The 14,035-nt window shown below is 33.9% G+C and overlaps 1 protein-coding gene across 4 annotated transcripts in view; it reads right to left on the bottom strand.

The window, feature by feature from the left end:
• The window catches only part of CHN1 (chimerin 1), a 171,924-nt gene that overhangs the window by 71,208 nt on the left and 86,681 nt on the right, over nt 1-14,035 (bottom strand). Inside the window, exon 7 of one of the 4 annotated variants that reach the window (XM_081052386.1) lies at nt 3,643-3,931. The exons of 2 other annotated variants lie outside the window; for them this stretch is intronic. In XM_081052386.1, the coding sequence (XP_080908512.1) occupies nt 3,643-3,931 (289 nt within the window). Of the gene's footprint in view, nt 1-1,473; nt 1,553-3,642; nt 3,932-14,035 lie in introns of those variants that run through there. One more of the 4 variants, XM_081052387.1, reaches the window with a different exon arrangement.

The following is a 14,035-nucleotide window of genomic DNA, read 5'->3' on the forward strand; positions in this document are numbered from 1 at the left end:
TGAAATGCAAATTATATATTTTATTTGACAGTTTATATTATTAGCAGCTATACAAGACATTTTCTAAAGCATGGTTTTGGAGGATTTAAAATTACATTATTAATAAGTGTAAAATTATCATAAAAATTATTGTATTCAGCCATTGGTCCAGTATCTGTTGAAACAAACATATTCACTACTTGAAAGAAGAAACTATTCAAATACAGTTCCAAGATAAATTTTTAAAAAGTAACTAATAATAGTTGGGCTCTTGGCCAGTCTGGACTACTAAATCTAGGCTATTTTAAAAGAGAAGAAAGTCTGGCTTTTCAACATGCTACAATTTTATGATTAAATATCTCAACTTCTTTAAATGTTTCTAATTGATATTTCAAGCTGAGGTAGCAACTTAAATATTAGGTTGGTGCAAAATTAATTATGGTTTAAAAGGTTAAAAATTGCAAAAACCACAATTACTTTTGCACTAACCTAATAGCTAATAAGAAAAATGACAAATATCACTTGGAAAAAAAAAATTTCCCCCCTCACAACAGGCCACCAGATTTCCTAGGAACAGCTAAGAATCTTCAGGATTCCTTTCCTGTGGCAAAAAAAACCATCTTGCCAACCTTCTATAAAAGCTCAGATGCTCAACTTAGACCTTAAGGACTAAAAAACATGGAATTCTCATCCTTCCGTTTTAGAACAAGAAAAGACCTTAAGAGATCATCTGGTTCAAAATTCTCCAAAGTGGGTTTCATGAAACATTATTTTCCTGAAATTTCCCGAATAGTGGCGGGCTGATGCACATACGTTTGGGAGCACTTTTGAAAGTCATAATACACATGCAGTCATTAATGAAGCTGAGAAGCCTACAGAAAAGAAATAGTTAAGTTCTTTAAGAAACCTAATTTTATCGAACCTATTTGAAAACAGAATCCTGTTTTCAGTTATGTATTTATTAACATCCTAAAAAATTAATGTTTTATAGGTATCTCCTGGTCTTACATATGAAGAAACTGAAGTCCACATAGGCTAAGGGATTATGTCAAGGTCATACCTTGAGATAGTTGTTGGATAAGCTGAAAACAGATCTCTCCTTTTAAGACCCTACTTCAGTGCTTTCTAGTACTGTGCTGTCTCTTTCCTACAATACCTATACTCCTTAAAGTAGCACAGACTATAAAACCACGTCTTGGACAAAGCTCTTCTATTAAAGGTGGGAAAATACAGTCTCAGAGAAATGAAGCAGTGTGCCCAAAGTGACACATAAAATCAATACCTGTACAGCTAGAACCGAGCTCTTATTTCCAACACTGGTATCTTTTCTACAACAGCATACTAACTCCTGCATAGTCAACACTTTTGCCTCTGAGGAAAAGGAGTCATGGACAAGAGAGACTTTATCTATTTAGGACCCAGTAAAATACTTATTAAACTATACTTGTGTCAATAGGTATTTTAAATTAGTTAAATATGATTGTCTTTACTTACAAATGTCATCCACTGTGACAGGGAATCAATGTTTCAAGCTGTTGAACAGGTCATCATCCCTGTCCTGTTGGATGACACCTGTAAATAAAATAAATCTATTTTTGAGTAAGTGGATTTTAAGCCAACTAGATTTAAGATGCATGCAGTTTAAAGCAGAGTGATTTTTTAAAATGATTCCTAGTTATGTACTGCTGCAGAAAGATTTCCCAGCGACAGCTATTTCACTCTATATAGCTATCACTGGCCATCAGCACAACAGAATCCAGGTAATGTGACATGTAATGTTGACAGAATTCATAGGGACTCATGGACACTAGAGCTAAAAGGGTCCTCTAGGTATTATGTACCTCAGACTCTTGCCTCTGTGAATAATATTTTTACTTTGTAGGATGGACCACCAAGGTCCTGGGAAGTTAAATGACTAGCCCAGTGTTAAATAGCTAAGCGCCATTAGCTCAAATTTTTTGATGATGAAAAGTATACAGAGAACACATTCACTCACATAGGTTATCATCAGGCTGATCAACTTCGAAAGACTCACACATACATATTTTAAAAAATGCAACTTTGAAAGACTCACACATATATATTTTAAAAAACGCAACTTTGAAAGACTCACACATATACATTTAAAAAATATTTCACAAATGTTGACTTAGAATATTCAAGCACATCTGCATAAAGTGTAATATCAGTATTAGATATTTAAATACAAGCATTATTGGAAAATGCCACAAATGGAAAATAACCCAACGTAAGAAAATGGGAACTAGAGAGTGAAAAGGAGATTAACTACAGCATGCATTTAGGACTCTAAATTCTGGTTACTTCCAAAAAAGATTTGTGGTTCCTAACAAACATGAGTATATAAAAAACCATTTTTTACAAATTTTCTACAGTCTATAATTTAAGATGTTGGTTTTTCTGTAGCCACAAAATGCTACTCTAAGTAATACCTGCCAGAAACTAAAATTTGGACTGAACAATAAACATTTTAAAATTTCCATTCTGTACCCAAATACTCCAAGATAACAGGAAGTATTTTAGGATGCTGCCTTGAGGTAATATGGCTGTTATGATGATAACATTATCACCAAACTCATATTGAGTGCTTTACTATGTGCCAAGCACTGTGTAGGTGTTTTATACTTAGTATCTCATTCAATCAACTCTCACAACAACTTGACTATTATTACAATTTTACATACAAGAATATCAAAGCACAGAGAAATTAAGTAGCTTGCTAAAGTTCACTCGATTGGTAAAACAGAAAAATTTGCACACAAATCCATTTGGTGACAGAATCCAGCTCAAACCACTGTACAATACTGCATTTCTTTAATATAGCAACTCAAGATTCTCAAAAATATAAAAATAAATTAACACACCTGTAATACCCTCCCCCAACTAAGTCTCACTCAATATAAAACATCAAGAAACTCACTCTTTTTTTTGAAGGGGGAGGTGGTGATGAAGGGGAGACGGGACAATTTTCAAAGTAAAATCATCTCAATACCAAGGAGTTAAAATTTCTGATGTTAACCTTAAATATATTACAATTAAAATATGACAAACGAAAACTTAAATTGTCTTTTGTAATAAAAGTAAATCTTCCTGATTCAATTACTTCCTAAGAGTTCATAAAGAGATAAATCCTCCTGTTACTCAAGACTGATTCTCAAAATAGTATAATAGTAATTGATAGACCGAATTTAATCATGTATATTTAAAAATATGGATATATATCATTTTGCTAAAGAACAGAACTATTCATAAGGGGCATTATCTTTTAAGGGAAACAAAAAAGTAATTTTGATAGATCATGCGACTCCTCAGTCTTATGTAATACAGCTATCTTTTCTTGACCATAAGTTAATGCTTCTGAACCAAACCACTGCACTTTTTTACTAGGGAATTTTCCCAACATATTTTTTAAAAAACTGCTAAACTGATAAAATAGGAAATAATCAGGAGTACAAAAGATATACCTGACATTTTAACTAAACAAGAATTAGATATATGCAAAGCTTAGAACCACAGAAACTAGATGTTAAGGAAAACATGTCCTTTCAAAGCACTGTGGAGAAGTCAATCTCTTCTGGTAATAATGACTTTTTTTATAAGGACCCCAAACAGAAGAAGATAAAGTGTGGTTTCATAGTAGCTTACCCTTTTCTCTGATACCCCATCCTGGCCTGTAGAATCTTTCTCATCAAGTGTCTCTTTCAGGACTGGCATATGTTTTTGGTATGCTGGCTCTCTGTTTAAGGTTGTGTATCCTATGTGCTCATAAATTGGGTTTATCGTCATCTTGGCAATGTATTCTGCTGCCTTGGTTTCAATATAGAGAGTAATCAATCCATCAGTCACCAGATCGTGGATGGACTCAAAGCGCTTCTCCCCAACAAAGTGCTTTCCATCGTAGTAGAGCCTGAAGTTTCTGGTTTGACTTCCAAATCTGCCTCAATGAAATGGGAAAGATGTTTTTAAGAAAAGTAAGCAAGTGAATTCTTTCTGGAAAAACAAAAAAAAACAAAAACTATAGCTTTGTGTGTCTTCTTTGTTAAATAAATTGTGGCTAATCTCTGAATCATTCAGAATATAGAAAATTAAACTTTTGAACACAAAGAGTGAACTTGCAACAACTTGGGATGACTAGCCAAAAACATGACTACTCTGGAAGGAAAAATTTGTTGTTATTTATCTTTTTAAGCCACTTCATTATGAAAAAACAGGGGAAAATAAACTTCATATCCTATTACAACACATTCTATACTCAATCAGTTAACTCCATGATATATGAATTTTCTACATTAACATGGTCTCTTCAAGTTCATCAATAAAAATATCCAATGTACTTTAGATCCCAGCACTCACGTCTTTTAATGGGAAAGCTCAATTTAGGGCTCACGTGAGTGTAACACCAGCAATCATTTAAAGTAGAGCTGATTCCAGAACCTGAGTCATACAGTAGGGCAGGATGGTAACAGAAACATACTTTTGCTAGTCCTAGACTCGGGTCAATGACTGCTCTTCCCTTTTACATTGCCCTTCTTCTGTGTCTGCTTGTTGAGTGTGGACAAGAAATGTTTGCATATATATATGGCATATAAGTCATAAACTACTGGTCTCTAGAAATTCTGTTCTCCCTTTTGAGTTATATTTTGGTGACATACTGTAACATCTGGGGAAGAATGGTTTAGTTTTACGATAATTTCAGTATTTTGCTTCCTGTAGCAAACCTCAGAAATGGATCCAAGTTGGCAGGCCTAGCATCTGTGTCCTTGCAAGAAAACAAAGGCAAGAACGGGCACTGACTGTTAATGAAAGCTGATGTCAAAAGGCACCAGGGACCAGCCTCGTGGTCTCGCAAAGGTAGCCCTGAGTGAGTCTGATTAAGAACTAAACAAATCAGAAAGGATATATTTAATTTCATTGTTAATAATACAAAAACAGAGGTGAACTAAAATACTAAAATAACACCCCATTTAATACTAAAACAAAGTGTTTAAATAGAACTGCAAACTTATGCAAAATATTATTCTATTCCGGTACAGGTTTTATTCCAGAAGGACAGGAGTTAGACACTCCTTAAGATTTTACTTTTAATGTATCCTTGAAAAAAGAAACACATTTTAATAATGCCTGAAGTACCTGTTTCTGTACTTCAAATTAGACTTTAATAATTACTTACTCTGGAACCCAACACTCTATCCATATTGGTCCTTTCTCTAAAATAAAATCTATTCATCTTTTGGTTCTTTAAAAGCAATTAAATTTGATTTATACTTAAGTGAACGTGAATGATCCATATAATTCCACTTTCCCATTCTTCCTCTTCCTCTAATGTTAAAGACATATTTCCCTCAAGTAAATTTTCATTATAATGTAAGTCTAAAAAATTGGAAGGTAAAATTTCTACACCAAAGTTAAACATAAAAAGCGTTTTTCGGTTTAACATACTCCCTTATTATTTCCTCTTTGCTAATGTACATTATCTACTATTGAGAAGTAAGCATGGAAAGCCACTTTATAATTTTTATAAGGTTCTTACAACAATTAACACTCATAGCATTGTTTAACATTAAGTCCCTTCATATACCAGTTGCTTTCAGAGGCGTTTCAATGAGGGATTAGAGCATTTTACTCCTGTAGCGGCTTATGATTTTAGAGGAGGCATTTCTACAATGGGTATGGAACTTCAAATGAACACTATCCAAGCAATGGTGGCAGGCATTTGTCACTCAATTGTCTTCTAAAATCCGAGCAGTACAGGAGCACAGGGTGGAAGGAAAGATGGATGAACTGGCCTCACCTGGGTTGGGATGGTCAGATTGAAAGAGTAGAAGTCTAGGGTTATACTTCCTGGCAATTTACAATGGGATTGTTTCTAATCCATCCCAGGAGAGGATTTCCTGGCTACCTCTAGGTTTTTGGGTGAAAAGGACTAATTAAGTTTGTCCTTTATTCTTCCTCACAGTGAATTCAAGAAACCCTGTGAACGATTTACAATTCCTCCTGAGCGCACACTTCAACTCTAGACTTCCAGACCAATCCAACTTCCAGTTTTAAGAAAGCTGATCAGATAACTAAATAAAACTCATAACATAGATAGGTTAAAACTGAACCTGAAAAGACAAGAATATAAATTTCCGTTTAGGAATTATGATTTTTTTAAGAAAAATTGCATTACTTTTACTGAAGAAGCTGTATCTTTGCCTACTATGCACTGCCCTCTCTTTTACTTTGGAAGATACATAAAGAACAGCATCATAACAGAAGGATAGAGAGAGTTTGCCCCTTCCTTGATCTGAAAGAAAATTTAAGTGAGGTGGTGAATGGATGTGTCTATTTTACAAAAAAAGAACCATAAAAGGGAGATGCCAAATCTAAGGGCAAAGAATCCTTCCTCATAGATTGTCATTTATTCAGCAAACATTTCACAAGACACCCAGGAACTATGTTAAATATAAGGTAGTTCATAATAAAAGTTCCTGTTTCCTTGGTAACCTCAACAGGAAATAGACAAATATAAAAACAAGTCAATACAAAGTCAAGATGAAGTGTTGAATTTTAAAAATTTCATCTTAGATTTCTTAAAAATGATTATAAAAATGTGTATAATCTTGTTCTTATATATAAAGTTACATTTCTATAATACAGTAATTCATAAAACCAAGTGAATCCAATATCTCACTCATCCTATGTAAACCCAGAAACTCACTGTATAATAACATCTTAGAGTATATGTACTTAAGCTTACATAAACTCTCAGAGCTACCACTTATGTCCAAATACAAAAGCACCTTGCAGTCTTGAAACAGGGTTTGGCCAGAGGCAGGCAAGTCCTGGGTCCTATGTGTTTAATAGAAAACCTTGGGCTTGGGCATCAGATTAACTTTAAACCCTGGATCTGCCACTTCTTAGCTGGGTGATTTTAGGACAATCATTCTTCAGATCCTGCATCGAGAAAATAGGAATAACATCACCCTACCCCACATGGTTGTGAGAATTACATAACAATACTGAAGTCAAAACTAAGTATATAGTAGGTTCAACGAATGGCAGTTCCCCTTCTCCTTTTCTGTTAGCTTATGCCTCCACAGGGAATGGCAGAATGAGTTACCAAACAATAAACAGAAAAGATACTCAATAAATATGCATTGAAGGGGGTTGAATAAATAACTGGTAACAATGGTTGTACAGGAGCATCTCTGCATTGGTTGATTTTACAGTCAAAAAAAGGCAAGGAGGAATATTTTGTGAATTTTTCTTCTGGATGAATTTATTTTATTTTAATTTATTTTATTACAATTATTTCTCCTGAATAAGTGTGTACTTCTTGGTTAAACAGAGTGGGACTACAAGAGTGCAAAGAGGAGAGAAGCAAGAAGGGCCTTTCCACTGTGCACTGGGAGTTACGTCTCTGAATTCAAATGAGAAAGGTCAGTAAATATCCTCATATTGACAGCAGGATGTTAACTAGATCTACTGACAACTGCGAACCTCGAGGCTCTGGAGCACTGATTTGCAAAAACTGTTAAAGCTCAACGCTTTTCTCCCCACTTTTATAGGAAAATTTTCTTTTTATCTTTTCTTATATTTATGATCTACTTCTGCCCTTGCTTTTTAATAGCTGTCCATTCTTTGTTGAACACTTTTGAAACCGTACAGGCCCAACTCTCACCTAGATAGAGTTCAACCAGACGAAAATTCATTTTCGCCAAAATGGTACTGTAGCTAACAAACAGAAAAGAAAGATGGGGATAATCTGCTTTGAACTGCTACTGTTGTACATAATTACCACTTTCTAGAAAAAAAAAATGTCTTTTTCTCCAGTGATTCTAGGTTTTGGTTTTCATGCTTTAAAAAACTGTTTAATGCTGTGCCCAGTTGCATTCAAACTGACTTTCAAAATACATAATTCTAGCAGCTAGCTTTAAAAAGTGAAGAAAACCCTTAATGCCATCTATTCTATTTTTTAGCGAGTAAATTATATTCATAAAAAATCCAGTCCAGGGGTACAAAGTGATGAAAATATGTATAAAGAATAGCCTTTGGGATTTTTACTTTACTTTTTCTAAAACCAAGAATTAGTTCTGACTTGGGCCAAAGTATTTGGAAGTATCTCTTCAAAGGAAAGCTCCAAGCTAACAGATGTTTTTTGTTAACAAATAGAAAACAAAACATATACAACACACTTGTCTAAATTAACAATCAAATGTTAGAACTATTTCCAAAAACCAACATGTAAAACAATTTTATTTATAATAAATATACACTTGTGTATGGTTTATCAAAGTCAAAGAAGCTAATCTAATGGTGAAATACAAATATCTCATAAATTCATTTAATCACAAACATACCCTTGGAAGAAAGGTTTAAACCGAGACAAGAATTTGATGAGGCATTCACTTAAATACTAAAAAATGAATTTAGATGGATTAACTAAGAAAGGCTAAGGAAGAAAGAACACAGCAATATACAATTTTAAAATACTTTCTAGAATTAAAACTGTTGTTAGGACAGTACTTTCGTCTATCTTGCTATATATAATTTTTGATGGTAAAATGGGCAAAATTATTAAAACATGAACTCATGATGATACTCCCTTGGCAGAATAAATCATCTTCAAGAAAGAAGCAAACCAGTGTGCCTAACTAAACCTCCAAAAGTGGCCTCAGGCAGCCCTGCAAGGAGAAGCTGATATGGAAGGATCAGCTGAAGGTCTTTTTAAGAAGCAGCTGGCTATCTGCCCCCCGCCCCCCTTGCACCCTCCCCAATCTTGACCCATTGCCACCCCTTCCCCACTCTGGTGGAAAACTTGTTTTCTGGATAGAATAAAACAAGGAGATTTTGAGCTGAGGAACACCAGACAGAGTTGAGGCAGAGGTACATTCCTGAAAACCAAGTGGAAGTTTTAACTGCTGAAGCTTGAGACCTCCCCACCTTTCTTCACCATCAGGTTCTCAGAAGGCTTGTACCTTTCCTGATAGGAGCAGAAGATTATTTTCTGGGAAATCTGATCAGCCTAACCGAAAAGACTTAAGAATAGAGAACTCATCCTATAATTGACAGACTTCTTTCAAGTTTTCAGAACTACTAGTCAGCTTGTTAGTGCCAAAAGAATTTCAATATGAGCAATTAGCTAAGGACCAGTTGACCTCTAAGGAAAATTCCCCTCATAAAGGACAAAGACAGATAAACAAATAGAATCAAAGCAAGCTAAAGGAAACAAATCATGTAAGGAGATGAAAAAAATTTTTTTAAATTATCAATATGCTCACCAGAACAAAAGTAGAATTATTTCCTATTTCTATTCTTAAATAGGATTTAGCAAGAAACATTCAGATATTGTAAAAGACACAAGTATAGAATATATTTTTTAAAAGCAGAAAAAAGGAAATGTAGCATAAATGAAAATCTTAAAAGAAGAAATGAAAGACAAAGTTAAGAAAATATTCAAGAAGAGAAAAAAGACCATAAAATGAAAAATAAGAGAAAAAAAATAAGAGGGAAAATCAATCCAGGAAGTCCAACATCTAAATAATAGGAGTTCTGGAAAGAGAGAACAGAGAAAGTAGAAGGGCAAGAAATCAAAGAGATAATTCAAGAAGACAAGTTTACACAATAAACAAAAATAGACTCACCCCAAGAGGGTAAACATGAAAAGGTGCTCAAAGAATAGTCCAGTAAATGCAAATTAAATCCTTAGAATGGCAAGATTTAACAAGTCTGACAATACCAAGTACCATCGAGCATATAGAATAGCTAATATAACCAATACCTCTTATATTCTTTAACAAAAAGGTTTTATATTATCGAGTAAAGTTGAATAAACCACACCCTATGACCCAGAAATCCTGGGTAATATCCCAGACAGTATGAATGATTATGTGCCCTAGGACACGGACGGACACACACACACACACACACACACACACACACACACACACTATTGGTTCTTTTTCTCTGGAGATCCCTGGCTAATATAATAAAATACTGTGCAGCAAAAAAAAACAGATACATTTAACAACATAGATGAATTTTTTAAATGTTGGTAACAAAGAGTAAGCCACAGAAGAATACATACAGTGTAGTTTGATTTTATAAAGTCCAAAGGCCGGAAAAATCCAACTGCATTATATAGGAATGTATGTATGGATGGTAAGACTATGAAGAAAAGCATATTGATAACTCTAAAGCGAGTCTCGTGGTTAACTACAATGTAGAAGGTAGAGATAATGATAAGAAAAGGAAACACGGAGAATTTCTAGACTACCAATAATATATCTTGATGTAGTAGGGATTAGATAGGTTTACATGTATTTAAATGTAATTCATTTTTAAAACTTGCATGTAAGTTTTATGTATTTTTCTGTATGCTTTATAATACATTTATTATTTTTTTTAAAGCAAAGAATATAGCATCCAAATGACAGTCAAAGACTTTAGTCTGGAAGTAAAAGCAATCAGAAACAGAATCTGTATAAGTATTTTATACTACAGAACTTAAGAACATAAATTTGTTTTTTTAAAAAATAATATAAATTTGGCAATGGGTATTGGAAATCCAGGCCTCCAGGTCCCACCCCAGACCTTCAGGTTCAGAATCTGTATGGTTAACATGATCCCAAGGTGATTCCTGGGCAGTTTCAAGCTTGAGAAACACCAGTCTAATCCGATCCCCTAATGTTATAGATGCAGCAACTGAGAGGTTCAAGTTCGTAAACAGCAAAATAGGCAGGTTAATAAAAACAAACCAAAACCCCCAAACAGAACAAAGTAAAATTAAAAACCCCAATCCACTGTTGAAAGTTGTTCTTTTTCTCAACTGGTAAGGACTGCTCTATAGTCTCTCCCTGTAAGATGTCCCAGCCAATGTGAGTTCACGTATACTGTTCTCCCAGGCATCTCAAGGCACTGCCAAATCAACAGGTCCCCAACCAAACTTATCAATACTCTCCTCTCATCTTTCCCTTCTCTTTCTCTTAACCATTCTTTCTCCAATATCCCTTAATAGAACCATCACCCAGTCAACCCTGCCAAAACTTTCATGACTATCTGAGATTTTACAATCTCCCTCTACATTTAAACTTTTATTTACTGATTAATCTTTCTGAATCTATGCAAACTCCACCCATTATGCCACTGAAGTTTATTCCAAAAGAGAGCCTATAACATCATCTTCCCTCTTGAAAATTGTTAATGGTTCATAATTGCCTATAAGAAAAAGTCCAAACACTTTAGTGAGCCCTGAGCCTTTAAGAATCAGTTATTAGTTTCACTTTTAAAAGCACCAGAGACTGGCACAGTGCTTGGCACATATTAGGCTCTAAGTAAATGGCTGTTGAATAGAATAATAAAGACTTCACTAAAACTTTTTCCAAAGTTAGCCAGCTAAATGTAACAATAAAAAGTATTCTAAAAAATACATGTGAGTAACATGGAACTGCCCAAAATAAGCAGATTACTAGAGTTTTGTTAGGTATAATTAAAAAAGAAGTGATGATTATCATGATACAGTATTTGTCATTTACAGAGCTGTAATGTTCTTTGTGTGATGATCTCTATAACATGAAACTGCTTCTCATATTGATAATTGGGAGTAAATAAATGAAAATCCACTTTTCTAGTATAGTGAACCAATTATAACTTCTGCTACCTTCTGTTTTCATTAAATCAGATAAGCAATATTAAGTATTATGTCCAGTCAATAAATAAATATATATGATTATTTAAAGTATTGTACACACATTATAATCTTTTAAAAACCAGGGTAAATCCAGAGACGATCAATATATTTGTCTAATTAATAATGGATGTGGTTTCTTCAAGACTTGGTGATCAGTCCCACTAAAAGCTTAACGAAAATCTTGTTTTCATGAATCTACTAATTCAAGATAAAAAATCCACAATAAAATCTACAAAAGCATGGCACTATATATGTGAATCCTTGTAGAGTTCTATACATGTATATAAATATGCGTTTGTGTACTACAAACACAAACCCACATTTCATATACATGCTTTCCAGATTCCTACTATTTAATTCCTTTAAACAACAAAATGCTTTTATTCAATCATTTCTTTATAAAGTATACAATTCTAACAACCATATACAAACTATAATTTCAACCTGAAGACTCAGGTTCATTATCATGAATACACCACTACTAAAATTTTAGTGTCTGAATACAGAAATATCCCAGAAGCTATTATAGTGTATTGAGTTGCCTTTCACTTATTTACACTGCCCTTAATTACTGAACTTAAAGTTCTTGAATCTAGTTTTTTAAAATCCACTTTGCAGATTATCACCTGTGTTCACCTTTTAATTTGCTACTTTGAATCTGCTCTAAGCTTGGAAAAAAGACAAAAGGATTTATTAGTATTATACAGATTATAATGGGGATTACTGAGCATTTTTTTGCAATCAACACATGGGCTCCTTGGTAGCTATTTAGCCACTCAAGGGCATTTCCCACTTATTTCCAGCCTCTCAGCCATATTTTGGACCTGAGGTGGCCAACATTGTGACCTCCAGATAAGTAGGATGTTATTGTAGACGAGCAGAGGCAAGACTAAATTTGGTTAAGTATATACCTTTAAATTTATTACCTAGTGGTCATTAACAATAAGCAAATTATTATATAAAATGCATCATAAAAATGCCTCACTTTAAAAAACAGTTTATTAATGTATAACATATACAATAAACTGCATGAAAGTGCACAACTCAATGAGTTTTGACAAAAAATACTATCACAGTCAAGATTCAGAACATTTCCAACACCCCCCAAAGTATCCTCATGACACTTTGTAGCCTATCCTTCTGTCCCTTGTCCTATTCAACCACTTACCTGTTTTCTGTCATTATAATTTTCTACTATTTTATGTAAATGGAATTATACAGAATATATTCTTTTGTGTTTGGATGTCTGTTTTTAACACAAAAATTTACTTTAAACTGATGGATACGGTTCTCATCAGATTTTAAATACAACCAGACCAGGATTTCAGGCTACAGAAAAGCAATAAACCAAATTTGTAATTGCTACTTTATTTCTGAAGTTGTTCTTAAATAGCGTCTTGTCTCTAATAAAGATGTTAGGTATCAGCTATAATCAAACTGCTGGTTGGTAAAAAAATAATTATCAACAAAGCCATGACTGCCACTTGTTGACTTTTAATGGCTAATAAAGGCTCAAAATGTTATACACAATGTGCCTGCATGTGTTCATTTTAATAATAATATTTAATATTTTTTGAGTGTTATGTGCTAGGAACTGAGCATGCATTACCCCAAATAATCCTTCTAACACCTATAAGGTATTATGGTACCCTCATTTTATAGATAGGGAAACTGAGATTTAGAGAGATAAGTAATTTGCCCAAAGTCATACAAAAAATGGTGGAACAAGAGTTTGAATCCAGGACTATCTGACTGCAAAGCCATGTTCTTAACCACTGACCATATATACTGATTTAAAACCACAGGGCCAAAAAGGTCATCAAAAGCCCAGTAATTCGGTTGTGTATCATTTAGGGCAACAGAGCAAAGGAATCCTGAATATCTGTCCACTTAAGAGATCCTAGATAAGAGCAATAAATAGAATGAAAAATGGCCTTCTTTAGTTCCTTATTCATGAAAAGAACTGTGCCACAAAGAAGTATTCTAAATATGACAATTACCTAATGCAATTTTATTAAATAAACCCAGTATACACAAAGCATGAGGTTCAAGGAAACCAAGGTAAGACTTAGTTAATGCCCTGGAGGACCTCAACTCATTTATAAAGACAGACAGACACACAAATAGATTACTCCTGTAGGTGGTACCTTGTTCCTAGGGAACTCAGGGAACATGTGAAGATCTTTTCAGAAAATAAGTTAATACCCATGTGATCAACACCAGGCATAAATATATTCAGTAGAGACTCAAATATAATCTTGAACATTGAGTACCATTCCTGAAAATAAAAACACCCAAGTCATAAATAGATTTCTAAGTGAGCCTAAAAACCTGGCAGTTAACATCTTCTGCAACCCTTAGGAAAAT

The sequence above is a fragment of the Rhinolophus hipposideros genome (genome assembly GCF_964194185.1).
Source record: "Rhinolophus hipposideros genome assembly, chromosome: 6".
Classification (NCBI taxonomy): domain Eukaryota; kingdom Metazoa; phylum Chordata; class Mammalia; order Chiroptera; family Rhinolophidae; genus Rhinolophus; species Rhinolophus hipposideros.